At 56.7% G+C, this 9,427-nt stretch overlaps 1 protein-coding gene across 1 annotated transcript; it reads left to right on the forward strand.

Annotated features, from left to right (window-relative positions):
- Positions 1–5,125: 5,125 nt before the first annotated feature.
- CABP4 (calcium binding protein 4) lies at positions 5,126–8,300 on the forward strand. The gene is made up of 6 exons (XM_049780889.1): positions 5,126–5,497; positions 5,864–5,894; positions 5,965–6,108; positions 7,451–7,560; positions 7,828–7,975; positions 8,272–8,300. The coding sequence occupies exons 1-6, from the start codon at positions 5,126–5,128 to the stop codon at positions 8,298–8,300; spliced, it is 834 nt and encodes a 277-aa protein (XP_049636846.1).
- Positions 8,301–9,427: the final 1,127 nt, after the last annotated feature.

Raw genomic sequence — 9,427 nt, forward strand, 5'->3', positions numbered from 1 at the left:
AGCAGTCAGGCCGTCCTCGTCTGTCCCATCCTGGGGCCTGATAGGCACGAAGGTGCCCGGCTGCTCCTCACACAGGGCAGCAGCGAAGGAGGCCAGGAGAGCGTGGAGCAGGCTTCGGAGGTCGGCGCTGGCCAGGAGGCAGAGGAAGGGGCTGAGACAGCTGCTTAGCAGCACCAGGTAGTCAGAGTAAACCAACGCCTCCCACAGCAGGTAGCCAGGGTACAGGTCGCACAGGAAGGCCAGGTAGAGCAGCTGAGCCAGCTGGTAGGGCAGCCGCAGCACCACATAGGCCGACAGGACGGTCTTGGCCACACGTGCGAAGCCGCGAGTAGCAGGCGGTGCTCGGGGCTGGCAGCGGCAGCAGCAGCAGGCGGAGGAGCAAGTGGCAGCCTGTGTGACCACATGGGTCCCCAGCAGCAGGAGGAAGGGCAGAAAGCCCCCCAGGACCTCGAACACCCGAAGTGGCAGCTCCTCGCTATCCCAGAAGTCCAGGCAGATGACCAGGTCGTACCACCAGACGGCGGCCTCGGGGAACACGAGCCAGGGCACGCTGAAGAGGGTGGCCAGCACCCAGACACCCGAGCACACCCAGAGTGGCAGGCGGGCCGGCCGGCGCTCTAGGTACCAGCGGGGACACAGAGCCAGCAGGCATCGGTCCAGGCTGAGGGCTGCCAGCAGGAAGAGGCCGGAGGAGTAGGACACACCCCAGAGGAAGTAGTAGAATCGACAGGCAGCTGTGCCCAGGGGCCAGTGGCCCCCGTGCTGGATCTCCAGGATCTGGAAGGCGGCGGCCGCCAGGAACAGGAGGTCTGAGAGAGCCAGGCTGAGCAGCAGTAGGGCCAGACGGGTGCCCGCGCCCTGCCGGGCCTGCGATGCTGCCAGCCAGGCCATCAGCCCGTTGGCCGGCAGCCCCAGGAGCAGCAAGGACACCAGGAAGACGGTGTCCCAGCCACCCTGGGGGTAGTAGTCATCGTCATCCAGCTCCACGCGGGGCCCCTGGCCGGCTGCCCCCAGCTTGGCTTCCATGGCCGAGTTCATCTGGAGTCTCCGGGCTCCCCCTGGACCCGGACTGGACACCTGGTGAGTCAATGAAGGGGCAAGTGATGGATCTGAGATGGGCAGCTGGGCAGTTCTGGGTACTGCATTGTGCCCCCCAGCTGTCAGCATCATTTGGGGGGGGGGCTACATGGTCTCTGTGGGGACTTTGATAATCATCTCCCTGAATCTGCTTACAGGTGGAGGGTGGATGAAAAGAGAGGTCCTAGGACCCAAACTAATTTAAAGCTTTCTGCTGGGGCCGGAGAGATAGCACAGCAGCATTTGCCTTGCAAACAGCTCACCCAGGACCTAAGGTGGTTGGTTTGAATCCCGGTGTCCCATATGGTCCCCCGTGCCTGCCAGGAGCTATTTCTGAGCAGATAGCCAGGAGTAACCCCTGAGCACAGCCGGGTGTGCCCCCCCCCCAAAAAAAAAAGCTTTCTGCCATGAGTGGGAGCCATTGTAAGGAACTAGTTGTACATGCTGGACCCGGGTTTGATTGCCAGCATCCCATATGATCCCCTGAGCTCTGCCAGGAGTAATTCCTGAGTGCAGCATCAGGAGTAAGCCCTGAGCCACACTGGGTCTAGCCCCAAAACCAAAGCAAACAAACAAACAAAGTAAACCCTTCTGCCTTACGAAATCCTGGGGCATGCAGAGAGACTAAAGTAGGGTGTTTTAAATATATTGTTTGGGAGGTGGGAGGAGGAACTACTCTCTCTCTCTCTCTTTTTTTTTTTTGGTTTATGGGCCACACCTGTTCGACGCTCAGGGGTTACTCCTGGCTGTCTGCTCAGAAATAGCTCCTGGCAGGCACGTGGGACCATATGGGACACTGGGATTCGAACCAACCACCTTAGGTCCTGGATCAGCTTCTTGCAAGACAAACACCGCTGTGCTATCTCTCTGGCTATGCGCTCAGAAATCACCCCTGGCTTGGGGGGACCATATGGGACACTGGGGGATCGAACCGTGGTCCGTCTGCTTGCAAGGCAGACACCTTACCTCTAGTGCCACCTTCCCGGCCCCGGAGGAACCACTCTCAATGTGTTCAGGGGACCATGAGGATTGAACTGGGGTAGCGACATTCAGATCTTCACCCCTTGCCTCTCTTTCCATCTTCAAGATGATTTTTTTGTTTTGTTTTGTTTTTTGGCCGCACCTGGTGACAATCAGGAGTTACTCCTGGCTCTGTGCTCAGAAATCGCTCATGGCAGGCTCAGATTAGGGGAATATATAGGAAGCTGAGGATCGAACCCAGGTCTGTCCTGGGTTAGCTGTGTACAAGGCAAACTTCCTACCGCTGAGTTATCTCTCTGGCCCCTCAAAAATGAATTTTTATTTTATTTTATAACACTCCCCTCCCAAAGATGAATTTTTAAAAAACCCAAACTTTAGGGCAGAAGAAATAGAACAGTAGTTAGGGTATTTATGTTAACTAGGGTCCCCTGAGCTTTATCAGTAGTAGCCCCTGGGCACAGAACCAGGAATATACCCTGAGTACCAAAAGGTGTGACCAAAAATCAAAAACTTCAAAATTATAATCTCATGTTTGAGGCCCTAACTTCAATCCCTGATTGAATTTATCCAGAAAAGCTCCACATATCCAGAAAAGTTAGATGGACTAGAGGGACAGCTGAACCCCATTTCCAATGCCAGAATTTTACACAGTCCCTGAGCACCACTACCAGAGGAAGCCCTGAGCATTGCTGAGTGTAAAGCCCCTAACTAAACAAATAAAAAATTTAAATGCTTTTAAAAAAAAAAACCTGTTTATCTGAAGTTTTGTTTTGTTTCTGGGCCACATCAGCGATGCTCAGGAGTGATTCCTGGCTCTGCACTCCGGAATCACTTCTGGCAGTGCTCAGGGAGCCTCATGGGATGCTGGGGATTGAGCCCGGGTCAGCCAGGTGCAAGGCAAACACACTTTCTGCTGTGCTTTCTCTCTCTCTGACTCCATCTCTGAAGTTTCTTTTGTTTTGTTTTTGGGCCACAACTGGTGGCACTCAGGGGTTCCTCCTGGCTCTGCGCTTAGAAATCGCTCCTGGCAGGCCCGGAGAGATAGCACAGCGGCATTTGCCTTGCAAGAAGCCGATCCAGGACCAAAGGTGGTTGGTTCGAATCCCGGTGTCCCATATGGTCCCCCGTGCCTGCCAGGAGCTATTTCTGAGCAGACAGCCAGGAGTAACCCCTGAGCACCGCTGGGTGTGGCCCAAAAACCAAAAAAAAAAAAAAGAAATCACTCCTGGCAGGCTCAGGGAACTATGTGGGATGCTGGGAATTGAACCCAGGTCAACCCAGGTCAGGCAGGTACAAGGCAAATGCCTTAGTGTTATACTATCGCTTCGGCCCCTCCATCTCTGAAGTTTTTTTTTTTTTTTTTTTTTTTTTTTTGTGGTTTTTGGGTCACACCCGGCAGTGCTCAGGGGTTACTCCTGGCTCCATGCTCAGAAATTGCTCCTGGCAGGCACAGGGGACCATATGGGACGCCGGGATTCGAACCGATGACCTTCTGCATGAAAGGCAAACACCTTACCTCCATGCTATCTCTCCGGCCCCCATCTCTGAAGTTTTTTAAATGCTAATGAATTGTTTCTCTGAAGTGAAAGGAGGCCCTCGATTAAAGCAGGTTCAACACCTTGAAGTCTCAGGGGTCCCAGCCTGAAGGCCACACAGTCAGTCCTTCCCCGGTGACATGGGTGGGAGACAGAGGAAGAGTGGCAGAGTCCCTGAGCAGGTGGGAGTCAGGGGCTCTGGGAAGCTTACCAGTTTAGACAGCTGTGGGGGCAGATTGTCCATCTAGAATCCTGAAGTCACCGCCCCCCCACCCCAAGTGGGCCTCCTTTATTCCCTGAAGCCAGTGAGCAGAGAAAAGGCTTCAGTTGAGGCTGGAGAGATAGCATGGAGGTAGGGTGTTTGCCTTGCACGCAGAAGGATGGTGGTTTAAATCCCAGCATCCCATATGGTCCCCCAAGCCTACCAGGAGCGATTTCTAACGTAGAGCCAGGAGGAACCTCTAAGCGCTGCCTGGTGTGACCCAAAAACCAAAAAAGCAAAAGAAAAGAAAAGGCTTCAGGTGAAACACAAGTGGCCAGCTGGGAGGCCTGCAGCTCGGAGTGGGCAGGGAAGCCCCTCAGGGGGTAGAGCCTGGTGGGGGTGCCATCAATCTGGAGCAACCTGGAAAAGCAGCTCCTCCAGTGGTCCTTGGCTGGTGGCCCCCCCAAGCCCAGGCTCGTCCCATCTCTGCAAATCTCGCCCCTAAGTGTTGGGGTCCCAGGGCTCCTGGCCCCTCGGCTGAGTCCTGGCTTACCTGGGAGGTTCAGGAGTGGGGGCTCCCTGCCCGGTGGTCCTGCAGCGGCCCGTGAGGCCTCATCCGGCCTGCCGCATGGCAAGGCGGCGACCAGAAACACAAGCCGGAGCCATTAATCATTTATGGGGCTCCTCTCCCGAAACCCTAACCCGGCTCAGCAGGCCAAGTGACCAGCCTGAGCGCTCCCCGACCCCCATAGGGCTGGACCTGCTGCCCCACCCCTGGTGCCTCCTGTTCAGGCCAGGCCGGGGTCCCCCTTCTCTGACATCACCCCTACTTGGTGCCTCCTCTTTTTTTTTTTTTTTTTTTTGGTTGTTTTTTTGGGTCACACCCAGCGGTGCTCAGGGGTTACTCCTGGCTGTCTGCTCAGAAATAGCTCCTGGCAGGCACGGGGGACCCTATGGGACACCGGGATTCGAACCAACCACCTTTGGTCCTGGATCGGCTGCTTGCAAGGCAAACACCGCTGTGCTATCTCTCCGGGCCCAGGTGCCTCCTTCTTTCACCTGAGCGCTGCCCTCTTCCCAGGGAAGCTTAGCTAAATCTTATCAGGCTCCCCTGTTTGGTGAAGAGGCAGATGAGGCTGGAGGTGGAGTTGGGGTTCAGGGCAGCTGCCCCAGCTCAGGGTGATTTTCTGCCCTGCTCACCCCAGATGAGGATTAGGGCCAGGTTTGCCTGCCTTACTGCCTAATCCCTCACTGCTCCCAGGCCGGGGGTGCCTAAGCCGCTTTATGGGTGTCTGGAGCTGGGGTGCTGCATTCTGAACCCCCTTTCCACATGGCTGCTCAGCAGGCCAAGGGGCTGCAAGGCTCAGCCTCCATTCACTCCCCTGAGAAGCCCCCTGGAGGGCATGAGGCTCCCCAGAGCAGTGCTGAGGGGCCAGTTCTGAAGAGGAAGAAAAGCAAGAGGGTGAAGGGGAGCCAGGAGGGGTCCCTGGCAGACATGGGCAGCTCTGAGGGGCAGAGGGCCCTGCAGCTTGTGGAGGCCCCAGGGACCAGCAAGAAGCCCTCGGAGACCGATGGGCAGGGGGTGCCAGGCCCTGCAGCCTCAGGCTCAGAGTCTCAGCGTCTTCAGCGCCCCCGGCCTGCCCTCCTCCAGGATGCTGCCCAAGAGACCTACGGGCCCCTGCTCCAGCGCATTTTTGGGAAGGTCAGTTGGGGCTTGGCAGAATTGGGGAGTCACAAGGTCACTAGCTCTGTAGTGGGGGGCTGGGCAGTGGGATAAGATTCAGGGGCTGAGGGCCCGAAGAGATAGCACAGCAGTGTTTGCCTTGCAAGCAGCCGATCCAGGACCAAAGGTGGTTGGTTCGAATCCCAGTGTCCCATATGGTCCCCCGTGCCTGCCAGGAGCTATTTCTGAGCAGACAGCCAGGAGTAGCCCCTGAGCACTGCTGGGTGTGACCCAAAAACCAAAAAAAAAAAAAAAAAAACAAAAAAACAAAAAAAAAGATTTAGGGGCTGTACCTGGAGGGATGGCCAGATTCTGGGGCTCATGCTGGCCTCTTTGCCCCCACAGGACCGAGAGCTGGGCCCACAGGAGCTGGAAGGTGAGTGGCTATGGCAGGTGGGGGTGGGGGCAGGGGTCCCTGTCTTCTGAACCCCCTTCTCTCCCCTCAGAGCTGCAGGCGGCCTTCCAGGAGTGTGACCGGGACGGGGATGGTTACATCGGCCACCGGGAGCTGGGCGCCTGCATGCGGACGCTAGGCTACATGCCCACCGAGATGGAGCTCCTGGAGGTGGCCCAGCATGTCAAGATGCGGAGTTAGTACTCCATACCCAGGGGGGACGGCAGTGGGGATTGGTGGGGTGGAGGGTGCAGGGGTGCAGGGGGAGGCAGCCCTAAAAGTGAAGCCTCAAAATTTGAATAGGGACCAGAGAGACAGGACAGCAAGGAGGGCGTTTGCCTTGCATACTGCAGTCCCGGGTTTGATATCTGGCAACCCACATGGTCCCCCAAGCCTGCCAGGAGCAGTTTCTGAGAGCAGAGCCAAGAGTAACCCCTGAGCGCCACCGGGTGTGGCCCCCAAAACAAAAAAGGAAAAACAATACAGGGCTGGAATGATAGTACAGTGGGTAAGGTGCTTGCCTTGCACACAGTTGACCCAGATTCAAGTCCTGGCATCGCGTGTAGTACCCTGAGCCCATCTGGAGTGATTCCTAGTGGAGAGCCAGGAGTTACCCTGGTAAAAAACCAGGTGTGGCATGCAACCCACAGTTTTGGTGTGGCCCCAAAACTAAAACAAATAAGCAAAACCTAATACGGTACAGGAGTTAAAGTTCTTGTCTTGCAAGCACCCTTCTATCACCCTCTGAGTATCGTGGGGTGGCCCAGGTAATGTCCAATGCTGCACGGTCCGAGTTCCCAGGCCCTTGCATTGACCTGCAGGCCCTGTTGATGGAGAAGAGCTGGCAGGGGGCCCACATCTCCTGGGAGAAGCAGTCTGGACTCAGGGCAAGGCGCCCAGCCAAGTCTGTCCTTTACTGTGACCTGCCTACCACTGTGACCAAAGCACTGCTGACCCTGCTGAGGTGCTGGCTGCTGGTCCTGGTCACTTGGTCTTTTTGGTCTCCTGCAGGAGTGACAGGGCCCTGGTCCTTCCAGGGAATGAAAGATTGGTGGGCAGTGGGCAGGTACTTGTGCGATGGTCAAAAGCTTATTGGTCCTCAGCCGTGTCCACCGGAAGGTCATTTCTGGGGTCTTCATTGCCAGCTACTGAGGAGGTTTCACACCTAGTAAGTGCTGGGGATCAAACTCTTGTGTGCCGGGCATGTGCTCTCCCCCTTGAGTCCTGCCTCTACCCCTCATTGCAACACTTGAAGGCCAGCCCCAGGAGCACCCCAAAAACCAGGGTCTCTCCTTAGATCCTAGGATGAGGAAGGGGGTCCCCTAGGGCTCCCCAGGATGTGCTCCCAGTGGCAGAGATGGAGTGGGAGCTGGTTTCCACTCATGCTTTGGATGCTTTGGGTTGCACCCCGGCAGAGAAGTGGACTCCACTCTGCCCTTCCTGCTGGACATGGATGTGGGGAGTCCAGCCCTGCGTGGAGACAGGGAAAAGGCTGTCCTCCTGATGTCCATCCTGTGTGACGCTTTCTGGGCCCACAGTGGGGGGCCGCGTGGATTTGGAGGAGTTTGTGGAGCTGATAAGCCCGAAGCTGAGAGAGGAGACAGCACACATGCTGGGGGTACCGGAGCTACGGAAAGCCTTCCAAGAGGTGCAGGCTGGTCTGGGGGTGCAGGGGCCAGGGGGTCTTCCGTTAGGTGAGGGGCTTGGTCTGGGGGGCTGTTGGGGTAAGTGGCTACATGGTGACCTTCCTGGCTTCCTACCTCAGCCCCTGGAGGCCCTGCACCCCAGGCCCTGGTGAGAAGAGGACCCAGGGGTGGGGGATACGGAGGCTGATTGGGGTAGTGGAGGGAGCCCCTGGGGCGGACCTGTGGGAAGAGGCTGGGCGCAGGCGATGCAGCTCTGGGTGGTCTCCCAGTTTGACAGGGACAGGGATGGTCGCATCACGGTGGCCGAGCTGAGGCAGGCAGTGCCCGCTCTCCTGGGTGAGCCCTTGGCGGGGCCTGAGTTGGATGAGATGCTACGAGAGGTGGATCTCAACGGCGATGGCACAGTGGACTTCGATGGTGAGGGTCCCGGTGTGCCCCTCACCCCTATGCCACCCTCAGTTCCCATTTCCTAGGCTGAGCCCAGGGCCCCTTGCCCAGACTCAGGCCGACCTAGCATCCAAGCCCCGCCCCTAAACGAGCAAGCCACGCCCATCCCAGATAGCCCTGCCCCAATGGTGACCACGCCCGCCGTGTCCATCAGTGACCACACCCCGTTCACAACCAGCCCCTGTCCTATAGAGTGTCAAGCCTTACCGTACCCCTACAGTAGGCCCCGCCCAGCATTCCTACACCCCGCCCATCCATCTCTGCAGAGTTTGTGATGATGCTTCTCAGCCCCTGAGTCACCAGCAATTCCGGAGGTGGCCCTGTTTCCAGGACCCTAACTCCTTCATCGCAGTTCTGGCCATCTATCTTCTCCATGAGGTCCTGAGGGGAAGCCTGGCTCCTGACATGTTCTGCCCTGACCACCCAGTCTCCAGTCCCACCCACTTCAGGCATTAGCTGGAATAGCAGGGGGTTAGGGAAAGATGGGGAGAGGGTTAGGCTGAGGAGCGGGATTATTCCCAGGGTCTCAAAGGGTGGCCCCGGTTCTGTGGGGGAGATCCCAGAGGAAACTTCCACTGACCACTCTGAGCAAGGAGTTAGGCTCCAGGGCTTCAAGGCCTGGAGCAGGAGAAAATTAGGGTCTGCTGTCACCCAGTAACTCCCAACTATGTAAAATGCTAACGGAATGAGAACATTTCCTAAGAAGGGACACATTCGGGCTGGAGTACAGTGGGTAGGGTGGAGGGGGCAGAGCATAGCACAGTGGGTGGGGCGTTTGCCTTTTACGTGGCTGACCTGGGTTAAATCCCCAGCATCCCATAAGGTTCCTGGAGCCTGCCAGAAGTGATTTCTGAGCACAGTCAAGAGTAACCCCAGAGCACTGCCGAGTGTGGCCCCAAAACAAAAGAAAAAAACAAAAAAACAGTGGATAGGGTAGGGTGCTTTCCTTTCTTTTTTTTCTTTTTTTTTTTTTTTTTGGTTTTTGGGCCACACCCTGTGACGCTCAGGGGTTACTCCTGGCTATGCGCTCAGAAGTTGCTCTTGGCTTCTTGGGGACCATATGGGACGCCGGGGGATCGAACCGCGGTCCGTCCTAGGCTAGCGCAGGCAAGGCAGGCACCTTACCTCCAGCGCCACCGCCCGGCCCCGGGTGCTTTCCTTTCACATGGTCGACCCAGCATCCCATATTGATCCCCGAGCACTGAGTGCCGAGCCACAAATAAAGCTCAGGGGAGCATTGCCATGTCCCAAAAGAAACTTAAAAACAACAAAACAACAAACACAAAACAAAAATACCACATCTTAGGCCACACCAAGCGATACAAAAGGGACACTCCTGGCTCTGCATTCTTCAGGAGTCACTCCTGGCAGGTTTGGGGACCACATGGGTCAGCAAGGCAAGTGCCCTACTTACCCACTGTA

This window comes from Suncus etruscus, chromosome 9 (genome assembly GCF_024139225.1).
Source record: "Suncus etruscus isolate mSunEtr1 chromosome 9, mSunEtr1.pri.cur, whole genome shotgun sequence".
Classification (NCBI taxonomy): Eukaryota; Metazoa; Chordata; class Mammalia; order Eulipotyphla; family Soricidae; genus Suncus; species Suncus etruscus.

Excerpts from the sequence above, each read along its gene's own strand:
- CABP4 (XM_049780889.1), top strand. The coding sequence starts at position 5,126 with ATGGCTGCTCAGCAGGCCAAGGGGCTGCAAGGCTCAGCCTCCATTCAC. Across the intron at positions 5,895-5,964 it reads GGGCCCACAGGAGCTGGAAG|AGCTGCAGGCGGCCTTCCAG; the intron begins GTGAGTGGCTAT and ends CTCTCCCCTCAG. Across the intron at positions 7,561-7,827 it reads TACGGAAAGCCTTCCAAGAG|TTTGACAGGGACAGGGATGG; the intron begins GTGCAGGCTGGT and ends GTGGTCTCCCAG.